Below are 17,056 nucleotides of genomic sequence, written 5' to 3' on the forward strand. Positions count from 1 at the left end.
CTCCTCTTCCTCCTCCTACCTCTGCCGGCTGGTGGAAGCTTCAGACCTCCTCTTCTGTCCTCTCCTCACTCCATCCCACGGACGAGTGTACACAGACTCTCAAGTTGAACCCAGACGCGCACACATCAGACAACACTTACAGCAAGAGGACGATAGTCGGAGGAAAGGCAGAGAGGGAAAAGAAAAGGAGAGCGGACGGAGCTGCTGCCGAGCGAGCAGAATTTGGATTTTAATTTATTAAGCGAGCCCTAAATGACAGAGTTGTCTTTGCTCTTTACTGTTTCAAAGTCCACTGTGAAGTGCACTTTTTTATTTTTTTTCGGGACTTCGTGTGACCCTCTGGTGATTTTTTAAAAACTTTGCAAGAAAGAAAACTGCGACAAAGGCAAAGAGAACAGCGCTTTAACTGTCAGCTTTAACCGTCCCGTTTGGATAAATAAGGCAGAGAAGCGCACTGGTGGAAAAAAGCTCACTACGGGGAATTTCATTCATCCATCGGTTCTGGCTTGAAGGAGAGAGAGTTTTTGGGGGGAGGCGGATTAAAAAAAGAAGCCAGCTTGCACCGGAATTGCCCATTGGGGGGTTCCTCTTTATTACTGACTGAAGAAGGATTTATAGTTTACTCCAAATCTCATCTGCTCGGTGTCTTAGGTCAAGCACAGCGGGAGCGCAGTTTGGTGAAAATGAGATTGATGGCACCAATGCGATAGTAATCTTTCTGTGGGAACAAAAGGAGAAAGAAATATAGAAATTAAAATCTTGCCCTTTGAATCCTTATTGCCAACAGTCGCGGGGGTTTTTATCGACTGGAGGGATGGAGACGATCGGGAGAAAGGGAGGCGCGCCGTTGGGGTGTCGCCTCTGGAAGACGCTGCTTCTTCTTCTGCTGTGGAAAGGTAAGAAATGGAAGTGCGAACAAAAACTTGTTGCCAGCTTTACTTACTGTCATTTCATTGTTCTGGACCGCTCGCTATTATTTACCTAGATATTTCATTTGTGGTGTCATCTTTGAAATGCGACATTATAGGCAAAACTGATAACTTTTTGTAGTATTTAAAACAAAGGCATACATTATAATTGTATTTATATGAACTCTTTTTGTTAAAATGTTTCCTAGGGCGAGTAGACACCCTGAAGACGGTTAGAAATTGAACTATAACAGTGAATTTGGTTTCACAGGTGAAGTGAAACCAAACTCAAAACTTAGTTACCCAGCTTTCTATCCTGCAAGGAAACAATATTAATAATAACTTAAGTGTCTTAGAAGTGTCACACTGGACCAAGTTAAAGTAATTCACACCATTTTTGCTGTTTTACTGAGATGGTAACCAACGACAGGGGGTTATAGCAACATCACGATACTTGCCTACAAATTCCCTGAAAAGGCAATTTCTCGTCTACTAAATAACAACCGAATAGCCAGTGTTCACCTTGACGCCTCATGTATCCGCGCATGTGTGTAGAATAATAAGTAATTGAGTCCAAGCTCAAATGACAGATGCATTCTAACTGGTGCCACCTGAGACACGCGAACCCTGGCTAGTTGCTGACTTGCTCATGTGCCAGTTTGAGTTCTCTGAGAGGAAAGACCTGAGTGTTTCCTGGACAAAACTATACTTGCTTTTCTATACTGGGGGGCGGGCGGGATCAGCACTGACTGTTTGCAAACATTTTCTGCTGCACACTTGAAACAAGCTCTAGAGGTTGTCCCTTGTTTTTTTTTAAAAAAAGAAAGAATAAAGATCTAAAGGATTTTTAATGACACGAAGTCCCTCAAACGGAAAGAGAATCAACCCTTTTGCTCCTTTTAAAATGTACCCGAGTGTCGACGAACAGAGAAAACGACTAGTAATTGCCTTACTCGCCTATTAAGTAATTGAAGTAAAAAGAAGCTATAATAAGATTCTGTCTTTGTCCGGAATTGGACACATTAAGAAAGAAGAGAGCGGTTAATATCTCCATTACCCAGTTAAGTGAATAACTGACTTATTTGCAGAACTCTTAAAAGCCCCTTTTTATAAATCTGACTTGACTCATAAAAACCACGACACTCCAGTTTAACTGGTCTTATAAGATCAACTGAATCCACATCGGGGGGTTCTTATCCACAGCGCCCGAAGTGCGCAAAGGATTTTCACTCTCGTGCTCAAGAGCACTTGTAAAATAGAGCTGAGATATTATTAATTTTGCTCAGGTAACACCACCTGACTCAGAGGAGGGAAAAAAGGCAAGAAGCACAATCGGAACGAGGCTTTAGAATATTTTGCATTTAAAGCGTGGGCGCGATTTTACGCCTCCGTTTTAAAGACAAATGACAAATCATCGGCATTAGTATCACGTTTCCTGTGAGTGTCTTCTGTGTTTGTGCGCGCGGTCGTATCTGTGTGTTTTAATCAGCTCCGATCACTCACAGCTCACTTAGCAGTTAACAGTGACTGCGTTGTGCGCTCCCGAGCACGGTGGTCGTTGTGCTCGCGGCGCAAGGCGCACGGACTGGAGATGGCGAGCAGGGTCGACGCGCCGGAAAACAGCTGTGTCCCGCAAAACGGCTGAGTAACCAAACACTGAAATTATCTAAAACATTTCTCCCCTCTTCTCCTGTAACATTCTCACTTCCTTCTCTTAGTGGAATGAAACGCAAAATAGTGTAGGGACATGGACGGTCTCTGACTTTTGTCTGACAGTACACATTGCTCTTTGACTGCTTTTTAGTAGCTCTGTTGCTGGTTTGGATGGTCGTCAGTATTGCTCCCCCCTCTCTCCCTTTCTCTCTCACTCTCTCTGTACAGGTTAAGGTCCACTGCAGCTCGGCTGTGGTTAAACAGTTTTCATTGGGCACATGGGGAAATCTGGCTCTAATCGTGTAATAACACACCTAAGGCTGTTTAAAAAGCAAAAGATTAACCTTGCCTTCACTCTATCTCTTTCTGCCAGTGCATTCTGCCGTTTCAGTACACAGTCAAAGTGGTTCCTTGGTGCAAGTGTTCCCTGTTCATTTGTTGCTACATTGGCTGTGTCAGCCTATGCTCGCATTTACAGTAGGTGTATGTCTGTGCCCTCCATTAGTCACATAGGCCCTGAGTCATCTGCATTTGTGTGTATGCCGCTGTCTGTCATACAGTAGCTGTGATCTGTAATACTTCACAATTTTCCACCTCCTCACGTCAGTCCCAGAATGAACAACTTTAAAAGACATTTTGTTCAGATGTGAGTGGTTTTCTGTTTTGTTCTAAGCATTACATGTCACATCTCCTCCTAATTAGGGATATTTATTGTACCCCGATCTTCCAATATATCACAGTTTGTGTCACCCTTATGACTGGCATTTCTATTTTCATGTCACTCAGTTTCACTGTAATTACATCATTGTGGTATTTCATCATCCAGGTCATCTCTAGGATGACATTGTAGGTTTGTTCAAACACCAACGATCTGACAAGTGCCAGTTCAGAGGCAAACAGTTTGTTCTGGAAGATTTAGAGGCTGAAAAGTCACTGGGGGTAATGTCTCAGGTCTGTAATCTTAGCAGGAGGTCATGGGTGGGTGGTTTAGAAGCCTTACACCCTCTCATGCAGTGAGATATAGCTGATATTTTCTTTTTTGGTACTTAGTTTGAAGTTTTTTTTAAAAAATTTAGCTGCAAAAGCGACTGCCGCTTGCATATAGTTTCACTGAATTAGTTTATGGTTTGTCGTAACTGTTTGGCGTGAAACTGAAATAGCTATGACAGATGAGCTGAGAAAAAAAATTCCACTCCTAGTACCACTTTCATATGAAATAACAGAAATCTTTTTTTTCTTTAATTACTCTTCCTATGCACTATTCATGAGTTTGGGACATCAAATCAAAAAGTCCTTTAAAAAAATCCTTATAATTTGGTTTTGTCGTCTATTCCTTACTGACTGATATTTGTACTAAAATAAGTTTACTGTAGATGTAATGTATCATACAAATGCACAATTATTATTACACCGAGTGTGTAACTGCCCCACACTAATAAAAATAAAAAGAATTTAATAAATATAAATATTTTAGTTGGTCTTTTTGAAACTCTTCAATATCAGTATATGCATAGGCCCTGGGTTATACTCTTGATGCGTATTGAAGGAATATGCTTGTTTCTAATTGCCAGACTGGGGCCATTTAAAAAGTGTAAATCAGGAAATCTCATCAGTCTCGCTCCACAGTTTCACTGACGTTAATGACAGCGAACTGCTCCTTTTCAGCACTAGTCGCTGGAATAGCTATGTGGCAGATTGTACTTTATTTGTCAAAGACGGGAGGGGGGCACTGTTCAGTATATATATGTGTGTGTACGTGTGTGTGTGTTTTGCCCAGTGTGTTTCACCCCATGTGCTTGAGCGTGTTTCGCGCTACACCGTTAACCTGTAGCAGAGTGTCAGCACTACGCACCATTACTCATGGAATACGGAGCATCAATAATTACTGACATAAAATCACTGACACATACGCACACCTACATGCACAAACACATTTGTTTTACTATCCCTATGGGAACTCTAATTCCCCAGCATTCCCTACCGCCTTAATTCTAACCCCAACCTAACCACAAGCTAAAACTACACCTTAAACCACTGAAACAGAATGGACCAGTCTGTCACAGAAGACACCAACACTGAGGTCCCCATAGTGACTCAGAGTCATGGTTTGGTGTGCAGTCAGTGTAAAGACCTCACTTGCATATAAAAAAACAGTCACGGGACTTCTCACCTTGGCCTTTCTATATGCCGCTTTCACTCCCTGGGTTCTTTGTGTCTCATTGTTGGTTTCATTCACCGACTGAATCATTCAGGCACGCACTCGCATCACTCTTTGCTGTGCACACATTGCCACTGTCACGCATATACAGCACATTCAAACACACCTGCACACAGAGGCTGCTTATTCTGTGAAAAATAAGCAACAGAGAAGATTGTAAATCAGACAAGGGGCATTTCAGAGATAGGAAATGTGAACTTGTAACATTTACTCATGAAAGCAAAAGGGGATATGTGGAAGGGAAAGAAAGCGTGAGATGTGAGTGCTACTTCTAAACGCCACATTGTTAGAAAATCATGCCACTTCAGTTTGAGCCTTTTTCACTTTGCCTCTCTGTCATACACATATGCACATGCTCCCATAGCCTTTTTGTCGTGGTGACAGTGAGAGGGTAGAGCACACACATACAGAGAGAGAGAGCGCAGAGAAGGTCACACAGACACTGAAAAAACAAAAGGGGTGTATTCGATGGAGTGGACACGAGACACTCTCCGCTGACTGCCTCCTTTTTGTCAGCATTCATGAGTTTAACTTTTTGGAGCTTTGTTTTTTTGGAGGTGTCTTGCATGCTACAGATTTACTGAATCACTGCAGGGCTGCTGGTGTCGTTCACTTGCCTGTCATCCGGAAAGTACAGAGTCAGTTAATATAACAACACATAGGATTTAATATATATATTTTTTGCACAAGCAGAAAAGATTGTAGGGCTGAACATTAATCAAATGCCAGTTTATGAAGCTGCTGAAACTTCAGACATACCGGGTGAAGGTTTTATTAATTCACTGTTTTGTTTCTTGAGTTGTCAGCAAAGACGTGTCACTACTATCTACATTTTATTTTCACTTTCTATTAGTTGTGAATATTTCTTACAATATATTGGGCCAACAATATTCAACACCACACAAAAAATAGACAGACTTCTGCCAGCTGGCAGGTTCAAGTGTTATTCTTCTTGTCATGTTTCCAGCATGAAACAAAAGCGAAAAGCTTAAGAATATTTGAATACTTGATGCCCTTTAAGCTTATTTTACTTTTCCTTTTTGAACCCGATTTTATCACCGTTCATTCATATTTTGTTAATTATCCAAAGCCTAGAATGTTACTGAAGTGTGTAGGTTTGTTTTGTTTTCCTGTTTTCATCTTTATGCCTTTCACAAAAATCTTTCATTTGTTGGAGTTCGAGAGCATCATCTCTCTTTAGTGAAGAAAGTGACAGACAGGGAGATAGGATCTTACCTTGTGAGTGTATTCACCTTTTGTGTCACTTCATTCTGTATCAGCAAATCTCACCAAGAAGGATGCTGTTCTCTGCAAAGGGTATAGATATTTACACCTATCACTTACACACACATGGCCACACACAATAAGATGCACATCGTTTTTATGCTAGGCTTCTTGGTTACAGTATCTGTCTACCTGTCCGGTTCTCTTGAACTTCAAATTTGGGAGAACTGTTTAATAGGACCAGAAGAACAGACTGATTTCTCAGAGATACAAGTGGTCAAAGGGTTTGAGAACACAATATATGAAGAATAATGTGAAAAAACATCACATCACATCACAAAACATTTTTATATCCAAAAAGGAGTAATTAGTGTTTCTCTCTAATGTACACAGATCCAACAGAATGTCTTATTACAAATAGAGTATCGCTGCCAAATCAGCACTAGAAAATACCTTAAATACAATTTCTTCCTCAGTGTAACTCAAAGCATCATCTCTCTTCACATTAATATTTGTGTATGTGTCAGAGATGTCATACTTTGGTAGGCTGTAGAGAGAACGATGAAATTACTAAGACTAATTAGTGTCATAGCTTAGAAGGAAATTCTTAGAGCATGTTATTTCAGTTATTTGAATCAATTTACATTTATAAATAAATTTACAGCCTCTTAGTTTTTAGTTTCATGCATTCATGTCAGAAAGAGTATAGTGCAATCTCGTTGCTAGTATATTTATCTTTTTTGCAGCTTGTCTATTTTAATGTGAATGATGAGTAAATGTAATTCATGTAATGCCAGAGTTTTGCTGATTGTATTTCACAAAACTCTTGCTTCAAACCTGCTTGAATTCAATCAGGATCTGTGCTTTCAGTTCAACTTTGGGAGACAGACACACACTCTACTTTTAAGATTATGCTTGAAAATGTTGTTTTTGATAAAGTGTATAGTTAGAGCGGAATTGTGTGACTCTGGAACATCCTTTAGTTATGCCTCTGTTGGATAAGGCTGCTGGGGAACACCATGATGCACTGAACTTGTTTTTACTTTTACTTCCTTTTTTTTTAATCCTCATGTAATTATATGCCACCACTGCATGTCATTAACTTTCATTTACTCTCTTCCATAGTGTGTGTTGTGTTTTCTCCTCTTTACTCTAATCCCCCAACTAATTGTGGCACATGGCTGTCCCTCCCTGACCCTGGTTCTACTGGAGGTTTCTGCTTGTTAAAAGGGAGTTCGTCCTTTCCATTGTAGCCAAGTGCTTGCTCATAGAGGATACTCTGATCGTTGGGTTTTACATTGTTGGGTTTTTCCTGTAATATTGCATTGTCTCTATCCTACAATAAAACATCAACTGGAGGTGGCTGTTGTTGTGAATTAGTGCTGTATAAATAAAGTTGGTGCTTACATTCATTAAGGTCCTATAATTAAAAAATGGTTGAAACAAAGTGTTACGGCCCTGGGCCTCGGAGGGAGTGAGACCGCCCTTTTCCCTCCAAGCAAGTCCAAGAGTGCCAGGACTCTCCGATGATTGGCTAGCGGGAGACTTGTGCCAGCCCCTGTCCATGCAGATGGCACTGTGTCAACCCACATAGGCGATTGGCTGCCTGGGAATCCTGTGAACGTGCTCACCTGCCGCTACAAAAGACTGGAAATCCTTCACTCAGGGCGGCTGCTTTGGAGACTGTGCAGTTTGCCCTTTCTGCCTCCCTCTGTGAACCGTGCTTGCTCAGCTCTGTTCATAGTGGTGAACTTTGGGGGTTACCCCGGTGTATGGTTGAGCTTAACCTGTTTAGAGTTATCATTTGTTTTACTCACCTGTGTTTGCCTATTGAGTTAATTGGTTGCCCAGTGGCATGTTGAACACAGCCCTGTCAGTTTTCTGTTTATAGCTTGTAATAAACCTTTTTTCTTTTTTTTTTAAAAACTGACTCCACTCAGGGTGACCTTGTTTGTGTTCGTCTCCTTAGTTATGTTTTTGGCTTTTGAGCCGGGTCGTAACACAAAGTTATGTAATATGTATGTAGATACTATACTTGACACTGGAGCAAAATAATTTCAAAATTCTCCACCTTATGTGTGTTTAAAGAATACATTTAAAGCTCAGAAGGGCTTATTGGATGGTTAAAGAGTTTCTGACGCATCCTTTCCTCACACCAGTATTCAATATTACATTAGTTAAATCAAAAAAAGAAAGATCGCTTTTCTTCTTTATGCATCTATTTCTGTTTTATCAACAGCAAAACAACTAATGCAGGTGTTCCACCTGTTTTCCCTATACCTAAATGATACTGCTAGTATGTGACAGCACAACAAGTCACTCTTGGCCTCAGTGTGGCTGTTTGAATCAGCTAAAATACGTTTAGGTTCTGATGTGGCTGGGAAACACTTCATCAAAAGCAGTTCTTTTCTAGCGTAACCCGACCCTTATGGTGTCAGTGTGATGACTCATACAAAACAGCAGACCATTTCAAAGGAAACACTGATGGAAATAGCTGTGTGGGAAATGAAAAGAGAGTGAGAAGTTAAAATCCTTTGCACAACTTACTGATTGTCCCTTCAGAAAGTTGAAAAAAAAAGGAAAGATCAGAACCAGACCTCTTAAATCTGGCTTCTGAGATGTGCCTGTGTGTGTCTGTGTGTGTGTGTGTATACATTTAGAAGGTAAACGCTGAAAGTAATACTGCTAAATAGAACTGGAGAAGGAATAAAAATTTAGGATTTGTTTAATGAAAACACATTAAGTGTTTTTTTTCTACTGATTTTTTTGTACTGATAGAATACAGATCATCACCCATTCACCAAATCTTGAGGACTTATGTAATTGATTTTATTTGGCACAAGTTGTAAGCATCCGCTCTGTAAATTCAGCTCTGGACTTTGTATCGTCATTGGTAAATTCTGCTCTGTTTACATTTTTGCTATTAATAGAATCCACTCTAACACTTATTGAAAGTCAGTTAATGAGCCTAAGTAGTTTTGAATAGTCCAACTTCCTCTGCAGAGGCCAGTGTGTGCTTGGTGAGCCTGCATTTCTGTGTATGCTCTGTGACCATGAGACGGCACGGGTTTCAAAGGCCTGTCGAGAGGTTTAAGGGTCTTGCTAATGAGCAAGTCATTTTCCCTCAGATTAGCATGAATAGCTGGACTAATTTTGTGTGTGCATTCCTGCGTGCATGTCTGTTTGTGTGTATGTGTGCGACAACTAGTGTAGGTCTGGAAGTCATGTCTTGGGGTTTAAGGTTGAACTAATCAGCAACACATTTCCCCCTGCATTAGCTTCACTTGGCTGATTAGCTGCACACTCTGAGTGTGAAAATGTGCACATAAGAGAAGCTGGCTGATCATTATCCCCATGACACAATGACTCAGAGCAATCTAACAATGGATTAACATTAGCTCTCATTTCTCTCATTGAATTTTGATTGAATGTAATTTATTGGTATGTGCTGTATGGGTATGCGTGTTTGGGGCTTTGAAGGAAATTAAGTGCTAAAGTATGATAAATACGAGCAGCCGAACAGGTAGCCTTTCGTTTCTCCGTTGACTGCAGCTTGTAGAATACAATCACGATATGAAAAATTGGGTATGTCTTGAAGTACACTGGCATTCTAGGTTCTTTTAACTGCAATGATTTAGATGTGTGGCGTGCAGAGTTTGTCCTGTGTGTGTGCGCGTCTTTGTAAAAATCTACTCCACAAATGTGCCTAAGAAGTGTAGCTAATGCTAGCTGATCACTGCTTAATAATTAAATGAAAACATGACTTGAATTAGTTGCTTGCTTTGACATAATCCCTATATTAGTAACATAAATAGCAGGATGTCTGATCGCTGCTAAAGATAACATAAACTCCAGTGGGCTAATATCGAGGGAGCTCCTCCAGAGAGGTTTCTCACTGAGATGTCATTGCAGATCATCCATTGGTCGTTTAAGCGGGAGGGGGTTGCGGTTGCTGTGGTTGCCACATTTTGAGCCATTGCTCCGAAGTAAAGTTTTTCAACCCTTGGGAGTGCTCTAATGGCCTTCGTCTGTTGCCTGTCTTGCCTGTTAAAAAGCTGGCTGTCTAACTGTTGTGAAAGTGTAACAGAAAAAAGTTTTAACCAATGCTGGAATTCCTTGGTTCCCTCGTAAAGCACCCCCAAAGTGTGACGTAGATTTGATTGCTGAGATCTCATGAAAAGATAAGGTAGAGAAACACAAACAGACACATTACGTTATAAATCATGTGCCATCAGAGCCTTTGCTTTACCGTTTGCAATACCGTCTCTGTGAGTTCTCTGGGAGCATTTGCAAATGGTAAATAACATTTGACAGGTAATAGACATTTTATTGACTATGTTATAATGTTTACTAATTTCAAATTTCATACTGTGTTAAAAGCTTCTGTGAATAATCCTTCATGCTACTACTTTAGAAGGCAAACTGAAATGAAAAAGTGTTGAAATTAACACCTTAACTGTGTTTTTTATGTTTGCATTCCTTCTATGTTTCTGCTTTCAATCAGAAAGCTGTATGTAGTTTTTCTTTGCAGCACTTTTGCAGCACCGTGCCACTACTAAAACAACATTTACCTTAGGGAGCAATAACGTTTTTCTAGAAATAACTTTTTTCATAAGGCAGGCAAGAAGCAGTACAATAATTTTTGTTTTTCTCTTTTACTTTCCTTCCAACATCCAGTCTGTAAATCCATCATTCTTTCGTAGTCTCCTCTCAGTTTGTCAGATTTCTGCTTCGCCTCTGCAGTCCTCTGCTGTATTACTTATTCTAGTGATTGATTTCCTATCGCTTTTTCCTTCACTGAAGTGGTAGTATTTAGCTGGTGGTCTGCTACAGGCCCGAGTCTTTTGATGGCTAATCGTTTATTTATGTTCTTTCATCACAGCATTAATTTTCTGACAAACATCTGAGGAGCAATAATAGGAGTTTAATGGGGCAATACTTACATGAGGGGAAGAGACAAATTTCCCTGACTTCCTTGCTCTTTTTCATCTTTGCATTCTGTTTCTTCGCAGGCTTTAACGTGCAATTTTTGCTCATTTAAACATTTCCATAAGGTCATCAATCACTCTAACATTTTATCTTTTGGTTTCTTTCTATCTTTTGCTGCAGCCGTCTAAGATTTCTCCTGCCTTTGTCACATTCATCTTTTTTACTTTCTCTCTTACACTGCATTTTCCGTCATTACTGTTCTCTATTTCTTATCTTTCTCACTCCATCACATCATCTTTTGCTTCTGAGCTTCAGACATCATCTCCCCTTTTCTGCACCTTTTTCTTCCACCTTCTTTTTCACACATTTGCACTTTTTTTTTCTCGCGCTGTCTCCTGTCAATATTTTCCCTAGTATCACCCTCTTTTTCTCCTGTTCCCTTTCTCCCTCCCTCTCCAGTTCTATATCTCCCTTTTTGAGTACCTCTTAACCAGTCCTTTGAGAGTGTGTGAGCTGCTCGGCCTAAATGATTTTCTATTACCGCCGCTTGTTAACAGTGCTCTATTTGATAAGGCTAATGAAATTGAAAACTTTCATCCAAGCCAAATTGATTTCGAACCTGAAACTGCATGTGGTGGGAAAAAAAACCCAGAAAGTGAGAAAGCAAGTGCATTGTGTTAGTGGAGCATGACAATCACTTTAGAGAGGGCACAGAAATCAATTAGCCTGTCTGTTGTTTTACTCTTGTCCTTGGGGAGACTAAAAGACCAAAAAGCGCCATCTTCAGCTGTGTGTTTGTGTATGAAACCATGTACAGTGCTGCAGGTTTGACAGAGATTGAGAGAGTGTGTTGTTTTGTGCTTAAAGGGGTAATTCAATGAGCTTAAACATATTAACTGGGCTAATATGTTTGGATTCCATTTTACTCTTTTGTCTCCCCATCCAGACAGTCGACCAAGAGGTGACTGGTAATCCAAAGTATTCTAAACAGCAGTGATTCAAAGTTACAATTTTAATTAAAGGCATGAATGAAAATTATAGTTGTGAAACCATGATTAGATGGATCATATCAATTAGCTGGTGTTTAGCTCAATTCATTTAGGATATAGAGCACCAGTTGACAACAACATCCTTGTAATCCTTAAATGTTTGGAGACTGCATGAATGTTCAACACCTGAATCAGCTACATCATAGTCACTGACAGATGAACTAAATAACATTAATCATCTTGTTAAATGCAGTGCAATGTTCTTCATGAAAACCTGGTGATTCACAGACATGTTATTTGACATGTATCACCAGCCCTCGTTGTTGCAAACCAAGCCCCCTCCAGTGGCAACAGCAGTCTTCAACAGTATCAGTTTCCCACATTAGGATAATGTCCCATTAAAAAACCTTTAATAATAAAACAAAGAGCCGAAGACTTTCACTTCCAAACTCTCCAGATCTCACTTTGAGCGTCTGAAAAAACTGCCAAAAAACGGACAGCATAACCCCCCAAATCCCAAATCATTTGCTGAACACATCCCAGTTCTAGAAACCACAAGAGATCCCTGGAAACCCAGTGTCCACACCCTGATGGGACAGAGTTGTTTTGACCTCTTAATGGGGATCCACTAAATAGATGTTTTTGAAAGTTATGTCTGATAGGTGCATTGTTTAGGATCCGTTTTAAAGTTCTTTTATTGGTTTTTAAATCTCTAAATGGTCTGGCACCTGTTTATTTGTCTGACTTGTTGAAGCCCCACGTCCCCACTCGTTCCCTTCGGTCAGCTGAGCAGTTGCTGCTTTCGGTCCCAAAGTCACGGCTGAAACTTAGAGGAGGCCGAGCGTTCTCTGTTGCAGCGCCAATGCTTTGGAATAACCTTCCTCTCCATATTAGACAGGCTACATCAGTGCCAGTTTTTAAGTCTTTATTAAAAACCTATTTTTATTCCTTGGCTTTTAACTCTGTGGGTAACTGATTTTTTTTATTTATTTAATTATTTTTATTTTTATTTTTATTACTTTGTGCATATTAGTATTGTACAGCACTTTGGTCTACCAGGTGTGTTTTTAAAGTGCTATATAAATAAATGATGATGATGATGATGATGATGATTGTTCTCCTGTGCCTATCCAGTCTCTCTTCCTGCATGACTGTGAATTGTTCCTTTACATCCTCCACATAAAATGGTAAATAGCACTTTATGCGGAATGGCAAATGCCATAAGGCTGCCTCACCAGCTCGTGGGCCTGTAGCTGGCATGTCAACGGCTGTCTCAGCTGTATCGGGTGGGGAAATGTGCTCGTTAAACTGATAGATAACAGACTTACTTGAAATGGCTCTCTATAATTAGTTGTTCACCACAATTGAAAGTGTTCTTCTTACCAAATTTTCACACCAGGGGACTAATCAAGGAGATTCAAGGTTGTCACTAATCAAGGACAATCAAATTTGTATTCTTTTGTTATAAAGAATTTCCCCTTTTACTGTAGGTCATCATCAGAGCTAAAAAGAGCATGAGGCACAAAGTGAGTAAAATATAAAATTAGACATTCAAATGAAATGTCAATGTAAGTGATTATGTGCATGTTTGTCTGTTTGTGCTGATAGCTTTTTGACAGCTCCTTACAGCCTGTGTGTGATTGCACAAACATTTTTTAATAAGTTTGTGTTCACAGGTGTTTATTTCTTTATTTGTTATTGTACGTAGAGTTAGAATGTTTGGCTCAGGGCGGCTGCAAACACTTGATGGGATTAGCTACAGTCTGAGAAAAAGGGAGGGAGAGAGAATGGAAATGGTTAGGAGGAGAGAGAAGCAAAGGGGGACATTAAAAGGCCACGCCAGGCCACGATCTGGGCGCTGTGAAAAAATAGGATGAAGAGAGTGAGTGAGAGAGAAATGAAAAGAGGATGAAAATCTAGCAGTGTGAAATAAGAGTTTTAGGGGGAAGAGAGTAAGATTGGAGTTAGATGAGGTGAGAAGAACAGAAAAGCAGTAAATAAGGACTGAAATAACAAACAAATTATGGGTCACAGAAAAGGGGGGAAACAGATGGAGCAGAGGTTAAAGAAACAAGGAGATGAACATACCTGGAAAACAAAGGGATAGAAGATGTGTTTGTTGAAGAAAAAGCTGTGGTTTGAGTGCAAAGGACAGCAAGATATTTAATATTTCATTCAGTGTTTCTCTTAGCCTGTAGGCCAGCATTACAGTGGAGATTTTCACTATTTACAAAACTCCCAGTGGCTTCAGGACTCCATCTGCATAATATTTAACATGATCAACTCGGCTGCACTCTGCCTGTCAAAGAGAGACGTTGTAAGGACTTTGGGCATCAATCCCTAAGGCCTACTAAGAGGCTAGGGAGAGGGATGCAGAGATGGAGTAGTGGCAAGACTACACAGAGTAATTGAATAAAAAAAGCTCATAAAATAAAAGTTACCCAAATGAGACTGAAGCTTTGTTTTCAAAACTGTAACCACTCGATCGTATGTACCTGTTCTTTTTAGAACATTAGCTGAACTCCGTCTTAATTTAACGATTTCTTACTAAAGTAAAAGATTACAGTTACTTGTGCATTAGCTATGATTGACAGAGCAGCCTACATGTTCATCAAGATGCAAACAAATGGCAGTGGTTTTGCTAAAAAATCGCTGCATGAAAATTACTTAGAAGAGAACACTGACATCTCAGTGAGATTTGGCATCAGGCTGCGCTTAAGAAATGAACAATTAAAGCCGCATCTGTTGAAGATCACAGTGACAGCTTAGTGATTACAGACAGTGACTCACTAAAAGAGACTATACTTAGTGAATACTACACAGTCCTAGAAAATGTCTTGTTCAGGCTTTCTGGAGAGAATTATAAACCACCAATCTGACCTTTTTCCTATTTCCTATTGTTTCAACCTCACATGAATTTCAGTTTCCTCGTTGTTTTAATTTCCTTATGTTGTTAAAGTTCTGAAATTTCTTTCTACTGCTTGTTGCTTGTTAAACTTTTAACTTTAATACGGCTTTTTCTGCCAGTCTTTTAGCATTCAGCCTTTTCTATTTGTTTGGATAAATTATGCACTGGACTTCAAGAAAGTGACAGTGACTAAATTAAAGGGAGAACTTCAATCTCCACTCTTTTTCTCTTCAGGCTTGCATTAATTAACAACGGCTTTTCATAGTACTGATAAAAATTAAGTCTGGGTAGCTTTATATTTCCTTCTAAGTGTATTTAATCTTGTAAATTAGAGGTATACATAACTAATTTTCAGGCATTGTGGTCGAATTTTCAGGCATAAATGAGATAATGAGATAATATGAAGGAGACGGCAATAAATCATTTTTTATGTAACTGTCTTGCTCAGTCATTTCTGTAGTTGGACTTGCTTTTTTGTGTGTATTCTAATATAGGAATACAATTATAGAAAAGTGTCAACAGGCACAATTTTCTTTGAATTCTTCATGAAACGATGGGTTGGAATGCCATTCTGGCCCCTCTCCCTGAAACAAAGTTGAGTTTGAGCAAAATGAATTAATACGTTTCTATTGAGGGCTATCCAAAGTAATTGTTATCAGCTTTGATTTCTTTTCATTTTTTATTTTTTTTTTACCTAAATGGATGCCATTCGAAATGTCTGATCATTCACTCTCTACTCTACTGGTGGGCTTTATGTCTTCTTTCTTTATTTGGAAATAACAGTGTGGCTTTTGGTTGTTTGGCTGTTAGGAGTTTCTTTAATACATTTCTCTAATAGAGTGACTGCCACCTTCAACCATCAAGGCCTTGTTGACCTTGTGGGAGCTTCTCTGTGTGTGTGTGTGTGTGTGTGTGTGTGTGGTCTATTGTTTGCTCTTTTAAAAGCATGGATTACCTTATTTGAATCCCAAGTCCCCATAGACAGAGTGTGTGAGTGGTTTTACCCTGAGTAAACTTCCTGTGTGTAAAGGAAATGTCTTCAATACATTGACCAGCTCTTTGGTCTCTTGACTACTGAGCAAATATATGTGTGGATGTGTGCGCAGCATGTTTGGAAGGAAGTTGTGTATTTGTGAGTGTGTTTGCTTTTCAAAGCTGTGTGTATGTGTGTCGGTGTCTCTTTTAAACCAACATTGCTGTGTGCTTAGTGGGAGTCTTTTCAGGACTTTCAGACTCCACTATTTGCTCAAGAGGGAGGAAGCGATTAGCACTGCCCGTTAACAAACCTCTTAACGAACCCCACTAATGAAACCTGAGGGCAGCTCTGGGACAGCCTCGGCATACCACCGTAATTAGACTGGCAAATAAGAGCTCGTTATGCAAACGAGTTAAAGTTAATCTGCATATCTTTACCTGAGACACTTGTGTTACACTGACAAATGTTTACCCAAAGGCACCGAGGAGAAAAAGAAGAGGGAGTGAAGAGTGGTGGGAGAAAAGGTGAGAGGACACGGAGGTCACAGGGATTACATAACAAACACGTTTAATGTACAATCAAGGATATGTTGGGGGAAGCCATTTTGGAAAACAGTGGGGGAATTGTTAAGGAGTGAACAGCAGCTGGGGAGAGGGCAGAAGTTAGGAGAAAATAAATAAGTCTGTTTTCTATACTGCCAATTTATTGCTATCTCAAGTAATGAACTGTTTATACAAAAGGTTGCACATGCATCCTTGTATAAAGATCGCTTGTGATTAATAGCTTGCTCAAATTCCCAAAGGAGCAGTTGTGTGGTTCTAGGTGACCAAATAATAAATGGCCATACAACTTTACATAAATTTCACACATTTTGCAGCACTGTTTTACATAAGCTTGGACTGAAACTTAGTTCAGACTCCATCCTGTCCTGTATTGGGTTGACCTATGGTGTGCTTTGAGGCATGCAAGACTTGTTGTGATTGGTTCTTGGCTGAAGTGTGCATTGTCCTGGCAGCGGTCTCTGGGGTTGATGGGTTTGACCTCTGCATGGCAGCAGGGTTCCTGATGGATCACTCGCTAAAGCCAATGCACACAAGACTGCTGTGGATTAGACACACTGTATAATGTTCCATGAGTGTGGCCATCTGCTTCTGCGTATGGAAGTTTGAGTTAACTGAGAGTGTGTTCATGTCATCTGATACAAGATATATTTGAGGCTGTTTTTGTGAAATAATTTAGTGTATTCCAACA

The 17,056-nt window shown here is 39.9% G+C and overlaps 1 protein-coding gene across 1 annotated transcript in view; it reads left to right on the forward strand.

Moving 5' to 3' along the window:
• Window positions 1-34: 34 nt before the first annotated feature.
• si:dkey-215k6.1 (transmembrane protein 132C) overlaps window positions 35-17,056 on the forward strand; it is a 269,137-nt gene continuing 252,115 nt past the window's right edge. Inside the window, exon 1 of the mRNA XM_063489390.1 lies at window positions 35-896. Within this exon, the coding sequence (XP_063345460.1) occupies window positions 815-896 (82 nt within the window). The 5' untranslated portion in view covers window positions 35-814. The remainder of the gene's footprint in view (window positions 897-17,056) is intronic.

Source organism: Pelmatolapia mariae, linkage group LG12 (genome assembly GCF_036321145.2).
Source record: "Pelmatolapia mariae isolate MD_Pm_ZW linkage group LG12, Pm_UMD_F_2, whole genome shotgun sequence".
Classification (NCBI taxonomy): domain Eukaryota; kingdom Metazoa; phylum Chordata; class Actinopteri; order Cichliformes; family Cichlidae; genus Pelmatolapia; species Pelmatolapia mariae.